The 9,442-nt window shown below is 33.5% G+C and overlaps 3 protein-coding genes across 3 annotated transcripts; all 3 read left to right on the top strand.

The window, feature by feature from the left end:
- Positions 1-2,765: 2,765 nt before the first annotated feature.
- Positions 2,766-3,705, top strand: LOC107673202 (GPI-linked NAD(P)(+)--arginine ADP-ribosyltransferase 1-like). The gene is made up of 2 exons (XM_016466701.1): positions 2,766-2,816; positions 2,892-3,705. Exons 1-2 carry the CDS (start codon positions 2,766-2,768, stop codon positions 3,630-3,632), a joined length of 792 nt encoding a protein of 263 aa, XP_016322187.1. The 3' UTR covers positions 3,633-3,705.
- A 1,694-nt stretch (positions 3,706-5,399) lies between these two features.
- LOC107673191 (NAD(P)(+)--arginine ADP-ribosyltransferase 2-like) lies at positions 5,400-6,457 on the top strand. Its single transcript, XM_016466691.1, has 3 exons — positions 5,400-5,413; positions 5,525-5,629; positions 5,699-6,457. Exons 2-3 carry the CDS (start codon positions 5,579-5,581, stop codon positions 6,455-6,457), a joined length of 810 nt encoding a protein of 269 aa, XP_016322177.1. The 5' UTR covers positions 5,400-5,413; positions 5,525-5,578.
- Positions 6,458-7,318: 861 nt separating this feature from the next.
- On the top strand, positions 7,319-8,376 carry LOC107673190 (NAD(P)(+)--arginine ADP-ribosyltransferase 2-like). Its single transcript, XM_016466690.1, has 3 exons — positions 7,319-7,332; positions 7,444-7,548; positions 7,618-8,376. The coding sequence occupies exons 2-3, from the start codon at positions 7,498-7,500 to the stop codon at positions 8,374-8,376; spliced, it is 810 nt and encodes a 269-aa protein (XP_016322176.1). The 5' UTR covers positions 7,319-7,332; positions 7,444-7,497.
- The last annotated feature ends 1,066 nt before the right edge of the window (positions 8,377-9,442 follow it).

Below are 9,442 nucleotides of genomic sequence, written 5' to 3'. Positions count from 1 at the left end.
TAGCAAATGGCTGCAATATAACAAAGAGTGAAAAATTTAAGGGGGTCTGAATACTTTCCGTACCCACTGTATGTCTCTAATTCATTTTTTCATTTATACTTAAATCTTTTTGTATCGCATCACTGAACATTTTTAGTGCTTTTTATCTAACTGCCAGCAATAGCACACTAACTTCTGAATGACTTCCTGAGTGCAATGCTGCTTGCAGCTTTTTGTTTAATTAAGTGTTTTAATACTAATTTTACTTAATATGTTTCATCTTAGTCATGTTGGAGATTGAGAAGAGCTTCTGTGATGTTGGAGTTTTTGTGGTTTTCATTGTGCAGAAGAGTGAAGCTTGTGGTTTTGTTGTGGGTGGATTTATAAACACCATGGCACTTTAAATGAGCAATAGCTGCTAAAACAATGATGATGCAATGATGAGTCTCTTCTTAAGTGTTTATCTCATTACACTCAGTCAGAAATAATGTTGCTAGCTAGCAGAAAAATGAAAAAGATTGTTCTCAGTAGTAAATACTTGAGAAATTATGAAATAAATGTACTTAGTCTTCTTAGGCAGTCATGGCCTAATGGTTTGAGAGTCAGACTTGTAACCTGAAGGTTGCGGGTTCGAGTCTCAGGTCAAGCAGGAATTGTAGGTGGGGGGAGTGAATAACCAGTGCTCTCTTCCACCTTCAATACCACGACTGAGGTGAGACCCTTGAGCAAGACAACTGCTCCCTGGGTGCCGCGGCAATATGGCTGCCCACTGCTGTGTGTTCACTACTCACTGCTTTGTGTGTGCACTTGGATAGGTTAAAAGCAGAGCACAAATTCTGAGTATGGGCCACCATACTTGGCCACACTTCACTTCACTTAGTTCTTATATGAACTTTAATTATGTGGGGAAATCTTTTCTTAATTTAATTAAACTCATTCATTCATTCTTTTTTTTTTTTAGTATAAGCTTTTGAAATAAACATGCATGGGGCCCATATTACTCATCTTGAGGAACTGAGAGTTTGTCCTACATGAAACCACAGGCTCTCACAAGTGTTGCATTATCAGATGGGCTCAATGCAACAAGACTAATTCAGCTCTATACTGATCTCACAGTGAAATAGGTTTCTGAATGTGAACATTAGCTTTGAGGTACCACAAATCTGAAAATTGCAAAAAGCAGAGGGTTTCAGTGGATACTATATGGGGCAGGTATATATCAGATGTTGATAAAAATCTGACATTCATCTTAGACAGATATGAACTCAAGAGTTTGTCCAGTATGAAACCACACATATAAACCAGATCTTCACAAGTGATAATCAGAAGAAACCATTTAGATGGCCTAGATGCATCACAATCACGCTATTAACATAGATGTTCAGTGATATAAAAAGGCACCTTTCTCATCCCTTAGTTTGAAGAGTCATTGTCTTCTGGCTATGCACTTCTGATCTTCTCATGTTGTTGTTGCTCCTGAGCTGCTGAAAAACATTGAAAAGACAACGCAGAATCTGACAAAAAGAGACAACAGTATTTTCAGGTAAGTTTGGGTTTAAAATAAAAGGTTAATATATGAGTGAACATCACAGGTTTAAGTGATTTTATTTTCTCTCGAAAAACTTCTGCTATCTGTCAGAAAAAACAATTTAATTTATTAATTTAAACCTGTATTACAGTTTTTTTTTAATTGGTTTGGTACTATTTTCACAAGTAATGTGTACATTTTCAAAACTCTTATACAAAACTTTTAACTGATCACACTTGTAACACCACTAATCATTCTTTCAAAACCTGATCTCATGATTTCATTGTAGTTGCGCATATTTTCATTCCACATAATCATTGTTTCAAAACACAAGATCATTGTGATATGCATTGAGAATATTTGAATTAATCACCAAAACACAACAGTATGATCTTCTTTCAATTTAGTACTTTTAACAAACGGTTCATTCAAGAGCAAACAATGCAAGATACATGTTTCAAATCACCTTTTTTGCTAAAATAATTACAGTAATACAGGCAATAATTGTCATGTTAGAAAATACACTTACATTACCTAACTTGCATATCTCACATAAAATCAATAATGTTTGTAAAAGTATTTATCCAGTGTGTTATCAAAAGGTGTGATGAAGGTATGACATGGAGGCCATAAGGTTTTGTGCTAGAACAGAGTTTACTATCAATGCAGTAAATGTCCTCACTGTGCCATATGTCTGAATATTCTAGCTGGCAATCACGTTCTATAGAAACTAAATATCTATTGAATCTATATCTATAGATGCACCATATGATTCACTGAATAACCATTAAGATGAGTTAGATTAAATAATAGACAGATGTATTAAACTGAATGAGAAGTCATGCTAATGAAAAGTAGCTTTATGAAAGGCAGTTACTGTGAATGAAACATTTATATAGATGAAACACTTATTTTGTGTAGTGAAAAGGATATTTTGTGATTGTGTGTATTGTACTAACACAATTGAAAATATGCTGAAATGTTTGAAAAAAGTGCACTTTTGATGATCTGTTGTGATATTAGTACTAAGAGTTTTGAACATTTACCAATTGCTTGTGAAAATTGCGCCAAAGCAATTAAAAAAAACTGTAAGAGATTGGTGAACATTTTAATTGTACAAATCTAAGTACACATTTCTTTCCATTATATTTCAAGGTACAGATTTAGTATTTGTGAGACAATTTTGTGTTTCTTGTCTTTCAGCATCTGCGCTTCACTATTTCTTAATAGATCATCTGAGGGATTCGACTGAATCAAGATGCTGCTGATCATTGAAGCTCTTCTGCTCATTTTAGCTGCTCTAGGACAGGTAAGCTTGTGTTCTAGTATGCATATTACAGACATGAATACTGACGATTGATCATTATGATTCCTGTTGCTGCAGGATCACAGAGCTGCTGCAAGACAGATATTTCCACTGGATATGGCACAGAATTCTGTTGATGACAATTATGACGGCTGTACAAAGGAAATGGCGAATCTGGTGAAGACCAAATATCTCGAAAAGGAAATGCAATCTAATTTTGCAAATGCTTGGAAACAAGCTGAAAAGAATTACAAGCCACCCGGAGATAAATTGACAAAGAATCATTCGATCGCTATCTATGTGTACACTAACTCTAAATTTGAGATTTATAAGGATTTCAATAATGCTGTTCGTAATGAAAAGAAAAAATACCAAAACAAGAAATTCACATGGTATTCACTTCACTTTTTGTTAACAGATGCGGTACAGATTCTGAAGAAAACACAAAAAGGATGCATGTTAACTTATCGTGGTACAAATGTTAATTTTAATGAGAGTGTTCTAAACAAAGAGGTTCATTTTGGCTCATTTGCTTCTTCCTCTTTTAATCATACCAAAACAAAACTTTTTGGAAATAAATCTTGTTTTGTAATCTACACTTGTGAAGGTGCAAATTTGACAAAATATTCTAAGCATGACAAGGAGGAAGAGGTGCTGATTCCTCCTTATGAGACGTTTAAAGTCACTGCTGTCAAGACAAGAAAACAGCAGAAAGATCTCTGGTGTGACACTGTGTTCACTTTGAAAAGCTCTGGAAACAGAAGTGACCTGAATTGTGCTCTATTCAAGAAACCACCCAAGACCATAACAAAATACTAAGACTGGCAATGAAAGTAGGCCTACTGAACAAAGAGCTTTGAATTTATGAATTTATAGTACACCAATTCCAACATTTGTCCCTCTTGGTTTAGCTCAACAATTCTTTGTCAAAAAAAACAAAAACAAAAAAACAATTTGAACAGAAAACATGATTTGTTTGCATAATTTCAACAATAAAAAAATAAAGTTATTTTCAAGTGACCCAATTCAGTGGCCTCAGAGTCATTTTATATGTGTTTGTAATTTATTACTTCATTTACACTTAAATCTTTTTTTTGTATCATGTCACTGAACAATTTTAGTGCTTGCTATTTAGCTAAATGCCAGCAATAGCCCACTAACTGCTAAAAGTATTTGATTCAGTTGGAATGTTATGTTTTTTCAATGGACTCTGAAATGATTTTTTAAAATATAAATTTTACTTTTTTCATTTTTCATTAGTCATGGTTGAGTCTGAGAAGAGTTTCTGTCATGTTGGTTTTTGTGTTTTTCATTGTGCAGAAGCTGGTTTTGTTGTGGGCGGCTCTATTACAGTAACTCAGACCTGTGCAATGATGGGTCTCTTCATAAGTGTTCATCCCATTACACTAAAAAATGTTGCTATCTAGCAGATAAATGGAAAATATTAATTTCAGTAGTAAAAAAACGGAGAAATCCAATTAATTAGGTTTGTTCAATAAGATATTTTTTGAAAAAAAAAAGTGTTTCTAGACATCATAAAACAAACTTTAATTTGATAGAAAAGCTTTCCTCAATTTAATTAAGCTAAATTAACATTTTTGAGCATATGCATGTGAAATATACCTAAGGTTTTATACTTGAGCCTATTACTCATCTTAGACAGTAACAGAAAGTTTGTTCTGCTGGAAACCACACAGAAGTGTTGCATCAGATGAGCTTGATGCATCAGGATTACTTCAGCACTATTTGATCTCACAGTGCCTGAAATACATTTGTAAATGTGAAAATTTAGCTTGTGTTACCCCAAATCTGAAAATATGAGTCTGAACTAGGAGGTTCATCTGGGCTAAATTGTAATTCTTCTCTCTCGATCATAAAGCAGAAATGGACACTAATGGCTAATAGTTAGTGTACACATCACTGCCAGTTGAATCACCTCCTTGACAATTGTTTTTTAATTTAGATGTGTCGATATATATTGAATGGTCTTTCAGATATGGAGTAAAAGCCTTAGTTGTGTAAAGGAATTTTAGTGTCTATAAAAACATGCTGATACGTGTCTTAACTGTTCTGTCTGTGAACTTGCATTAAATATGAGTTGGTTAATTCATAAATGTAAATTTTGTTTATGTTTATTTCTTTTGAATTAGAAAGGGGTTTAGGGATTGGAGAAGGGATGGGACATCCTTCAGACATATACATTTTCATCAACAATGTCCATCATGTACCATTATTACATATTTTGAGGAGATCATTTTGAAGATAATCTGGCATTCATGTTAGACAGACAGGAACTCAAGAGTTTGTCCGGTGTGAAACCACACAAACACCAGATCTTCACAAGTGCTAATGATCTAAACCATTTAGATGAGCTAGATGCATCACAATCACACTATTATTTCTTAGCGCACACACACACACACACACACACACACACACACACACACACACACACATTATCAGGTATATAAAACAGCCACTTTCCTCATCTCCTGGTTTGAAGAGTTGTTGTTGATCTCCTCTCGCTGTTGCTGCTGAACTCCTGAAAAATAACAAAAAGGAAAACATAATCTGACAACAAGAGAGAACAATATTCTCAGGTAAGTTTGGTGTTCACATAAAAGGTCAATGTTCATATTGCTTTCTATTATACTTAGTGTCACTGGTTTAGTATTTGAGAAAAAGCTTTTGTGTTTCTGGTTGTCTTTCAGCATCTGTTCTTCTCTAGATCTACTAGATCATCTGAGGGATTCGACTGAATCAAGATGCTGCTGATCATTGAAGCTCTTCTTCTCATTTCAGCTGCTCTAGGACAGGTAAGCTTGTGTTCTAGTATGAATATTACAGACATGAATACTGATGATTGATCATTGTGATTGCTGCAGGATCACAGAGCTGCTGCTGCTGTTGAAAAGAAATGTCCACTGGATATGGCATCGAATTCAGTTGATGACCAATATGATGGCTGTAGAGAGAAAATGGCAAATCTGGTGAAGACAAAATATCTAAAGAAGGAAATCAAAAACTCAATTGATTTTAAAATTGCTTGGAAAAAAGGGGAAGACTTTGTCAAGACCCAAAATGATAACCTGACAAAGAATCATTTAATTGCTATTTATGTGTACAGTGATAGTAATGTATATAAGCTTTTTAATCCTGAAACTCGTTCCGGTAAAAAAAAGTACAAACAAATGAGATACAAATGGTATTCACTTCACTTACTGTTAACAGAAGCGATACAGATTCTGAAGAAAACACAAAAGAAATGTTATTCAACTTTTCGTGGTACCAAAACTGAATTTAATAAGCGTGTTCTGAACAAAGAGGTTCGATTTGGCTCATTTGCTTCATCCTCTCTTGATCGTAAAAAAGCACAGGTTTTTGGAAATGTGTCTTGTTTTGAAATCTACACTTGTACAGGTGCTGATGTGTCAAAATACTCTAAGCTTCCTCATGAGAAAGAGGTGCTGATTCCTCCATATGAGAAGTTTAAAGTCACTGCTGTCAAGACAAGAAAACAGCAGAAAGATCTCTGGTGTGACACTGTGTTCACTTTGAAAAGCTCTGGAAAGAGAAGTAACCTGAACTGTGCTCTATTCAAGAAACCACCCAAGACCATAATGAAGAAATATGTTGTGCGCTGAACAAAATGCTTGAATTCACATGATAAAATCATGTACATCAGTTCCATATATAAAGAATGTTTTTCTCTCAGTTAAGTTCAATAAGTCTTTATCAGAAAACACAATTTGTTTACAGAATTTCAACATAAAGAAATAAAGTTATTTTTAAGTGACTCAATTCAATGGCCTTTAAGTGATTTTATGTCTAAAACATTTCTTTATTTATACTTACACATTTTTGCTGAACAATTTTAGTGCTTGTTATCTAGAAAACTGCCAGCAATATCATAGCCACAATATCATATAGCCTTGGTTCATTATTTCCCTGAGCATCAGCATCTGACAACAAATCATCTTATAAATGACCCTTACCAAAAAGTAGTACTTCAAGATTATTTTATTAAGTATACTTAAGTAAGTAAAGTCCAAGTATATTTTTAAGTATACTTTATGTAGTATACAAATATCAGTGTACTACTAGTATACTTGTAAGTGTACTATTTCAATACTCCTTGGGACTAAATTGGCCCACTTTCTAGTATATAAAAGTATACTTTTAAGCATACTTTTAGTATAACAGTAGTAAACTTTGAGTACACAACTAGTTTACATCTATGTTTTTAGTTTGTACTGCAACTATACTAAAAGTGAACTTATAGGTATACTGATAGTTTACTAATTAAATACTCACACACACACACACACACACACACACACACACACACACACACACACACACACACACACACACATTATCAGGTATATAAAACAGCCACTTTCCTCATCTCCTGGTTTGAAGAGTTGTTGTTGATCTCCTCTCGCTGTTGCTGCTGAACTCCTGAAAAATAACAAAAAGGAAAACATAATCTGACAACAAGAGAGAACAATATTCTCAGGTAAGTTTGGTGTTCACATAAAAGGTCAATGTTCATATTGCTTTCTATTATACTTAGTGTCACTGGTTTAGTATTTGAGAAAAAGCTTTTGTGTTTCTGGTTGTCTTTCAGCATCTGTTCTTCTCTAGATCTACTAGATCATCTGAGGGATTCGACTGAATCAAGATGCTGCTGATCATTGAAGCTCTTCTTCTCATTTCAGCTGCTCTAGGACAGGTAAGCTTGTGTTCTAGTATGAATATTACAGACATGAATACTGATGATTGATCATTGTGATTGCTGCAGGATCACAGAGCTGCTGCTGCTGTTGAAAAGAAATGTCCACTGGATATGGCATCGAATTCAGTTGATGACCAATATGATGGCTGTAGAGAGAAAATGGCAAATCTGGTGAAGACAAAATATCTAAAGAAGGAAATCAAAAACTCAATTGATTTTAAAATTGCTTGGAAAAAAGGGGAAGACTTTGTCAAGACCCAAAATGATAACCTGACAAAGAATCATTTAATTGCTATTTATGTGTACAGTGATAGTAATGTATATAAGCTTTTTAATCCTGAAACTCGTTCCGGTAAAAAAAAGTACAAACAAATGAGATACAAATGGTATTCACTTCACTTACTGTTAACAGAAGCGATACAGATTCTGAAGAAAACACAAAAGAAATGTTATTCAACTTTTCGTGGTACCAAAACTGAATTTAATAAGCGTGTTCTGAACAAAGAGGTTCGATTTGGCTCATTTGCTTCATCCTCTCTTGATCGTAAAAAAGCACAGGTTTTTGGAAATGTGTCTTGTTTTGAAATCTACACTTGTACAGGTGCTGATGTGTCAAAATACTCTAAGCTTCCTCATGAGAAAGAGGTGCTGATTCCTCCATATGAGAAGTTTAAAGTCACTGCTGTCAAGACAAGAAAACAGCAGAAAGATCTCTGGTGTGACACTGTGTTCACTTTGAAAAGCTCTGGAAAGAGAAGTAACCTGAACTGTGCTCTATTCAAGAAACCACCCAAGACCATAATGAAGAAATATGTTGTGCGCTGAACAAAATGCTTGAATTCACATGATAAAATCATGTACATCAGTTCCATATATAAAGAATGTTTTTCTCTCAGTTAAGTTCAATAAGTCTTTATCAGAAAACACAATTTGTTTACAGAATTTCAACATAAAGAAATAAAGTTATTTTTAAGTGACTCAATTCAATGGCCTTTAAGTGATTTTATGTCTAAAACATTTCTTTATTTATACTTACACATTTTTGCTGAACAATTTTAGTGCTTGTTATCTAGAAAACTGCCAGCAATATCATAGCCACAATATCATATAGCCTTGGTTCATTATTTCCCTGAGCATCAGCATCTGACAACAAATCATCTTATAAATGACCCTTACCAAAAAGTAGTACTTCAAGATTATTTTATTAAGTATACTTAAGTAAGTAAAGTCCAAGTATATTTTTAAGTATACTTTATGTAGTATACAAATATCAGTGTACTACTAGTATACTTGTAAGTGTACTATTTCAATACTCCTTGGGACTAAATTGGCCCTCTTTCTAGTATATAAAAGTATGCTTTTACGTATACTTTAAGTATAACAGTAGTAAACTTTGAGTACTAGTTTTTATTTTGTACTGCAACTATACTAAAAGTGAACTTATAGGTATACTGATAGTTTACTAATTAAATACTTGTAGTAGCATTTTTAGTACACTTCGAAGTATAGTCTCAGTAAACTACTAGTTTAGTAGTTTTATACTGCAAGTATACTCGTAAGCTTTCTTCAAGTGAACTTTACATCATACTTTAAGTATACTACTACGTCCCTATTTAGGTATTAATTTGTATATTTTGTTATGAATATCTGAACATACAAAACATCAAAAGAACAGAGTATCTACTTGTAAACAAAAACATTTTATTCTAGCTTCATACATTCTTTTTTTAAACACTTGAATGTGGGTAAGTTTTATAAATAAAAAATTTTTAAAAATAAAGAAATTAACAAGATTTTGAACAAAAAGCTGAAAAATTACTATTAATTGGATTTAGAATGATAATCAAAACATAGATGGAGTCGATCAACACCCCAAAGCTTGACAATCATT

This window comes from Sinocyclocheilus anshuiensis, unplaced genomic scaffold, assembly GCF_001515605.1.
Source record: "Sinocyclocheilus anshuiensis isolate Anshui unplaced genomic scaffold, SAMN03320099.WGS_v1.1 scaffold724, whole genome shotgun sequence".
In the NCBI taxonomy this organism is placed as follows: Eukaryota; Metazoa; Chordata; class Actinopteri; order Cypriniformes; family Cyprinidae; genus Sinocyclocheilus; species Sinocyclocheilus anshuiensis.
The sequence above is the reverse complement of the archived record's forward strand: the minus strand, read 5'-3'. Positions and strand labels throughout refer to the sequence as shown.

Coding starts and splice junctions, on each gene's coding strand:
- LOC107673191 (XM_016466691.1), top strand. CDS start 5,579: ATGCTGCTGATCATTGAAGCTCTTCTTCTCATTTCAGCTGCTCTAGGA. Junction 5,630..5,698: donor TTTCAGCTGCTCTAGGACAG/GTAAGCTTGTGT, acceptor TGATTGCTGCAG/GATCACAGAGCTGCTGCTGC.
- LOC107673190 (XM_016466690.1), top strand. CDS start 7,498: ATGCTGCTGATCATTGAAGCTCTTCTTCTCATTTCAGCTGCTCTAGGA. Junction 7,549..7,617: donor TTTCAGCTGCTCTAGGACAG/GTAAGCTTGTGT, acceptor TGATTGCTGCAG/GATCACAGAGCTGCTGCTGC.
- LOC107673202 (XM_016466701.1), top strand. CDS start 2,766: ATGCTGCTGATCATTGAAGCTCTTCTGCTCATTTTAGCTGCTCTAGGA. Junction 2,817..2,891: donor TTTTAGCTGCTCTAGGACAG/GTAAGCTTGTGT, acceptor CTGTTGCTGCAG/GATCACAGAGCTGCTGCAAG.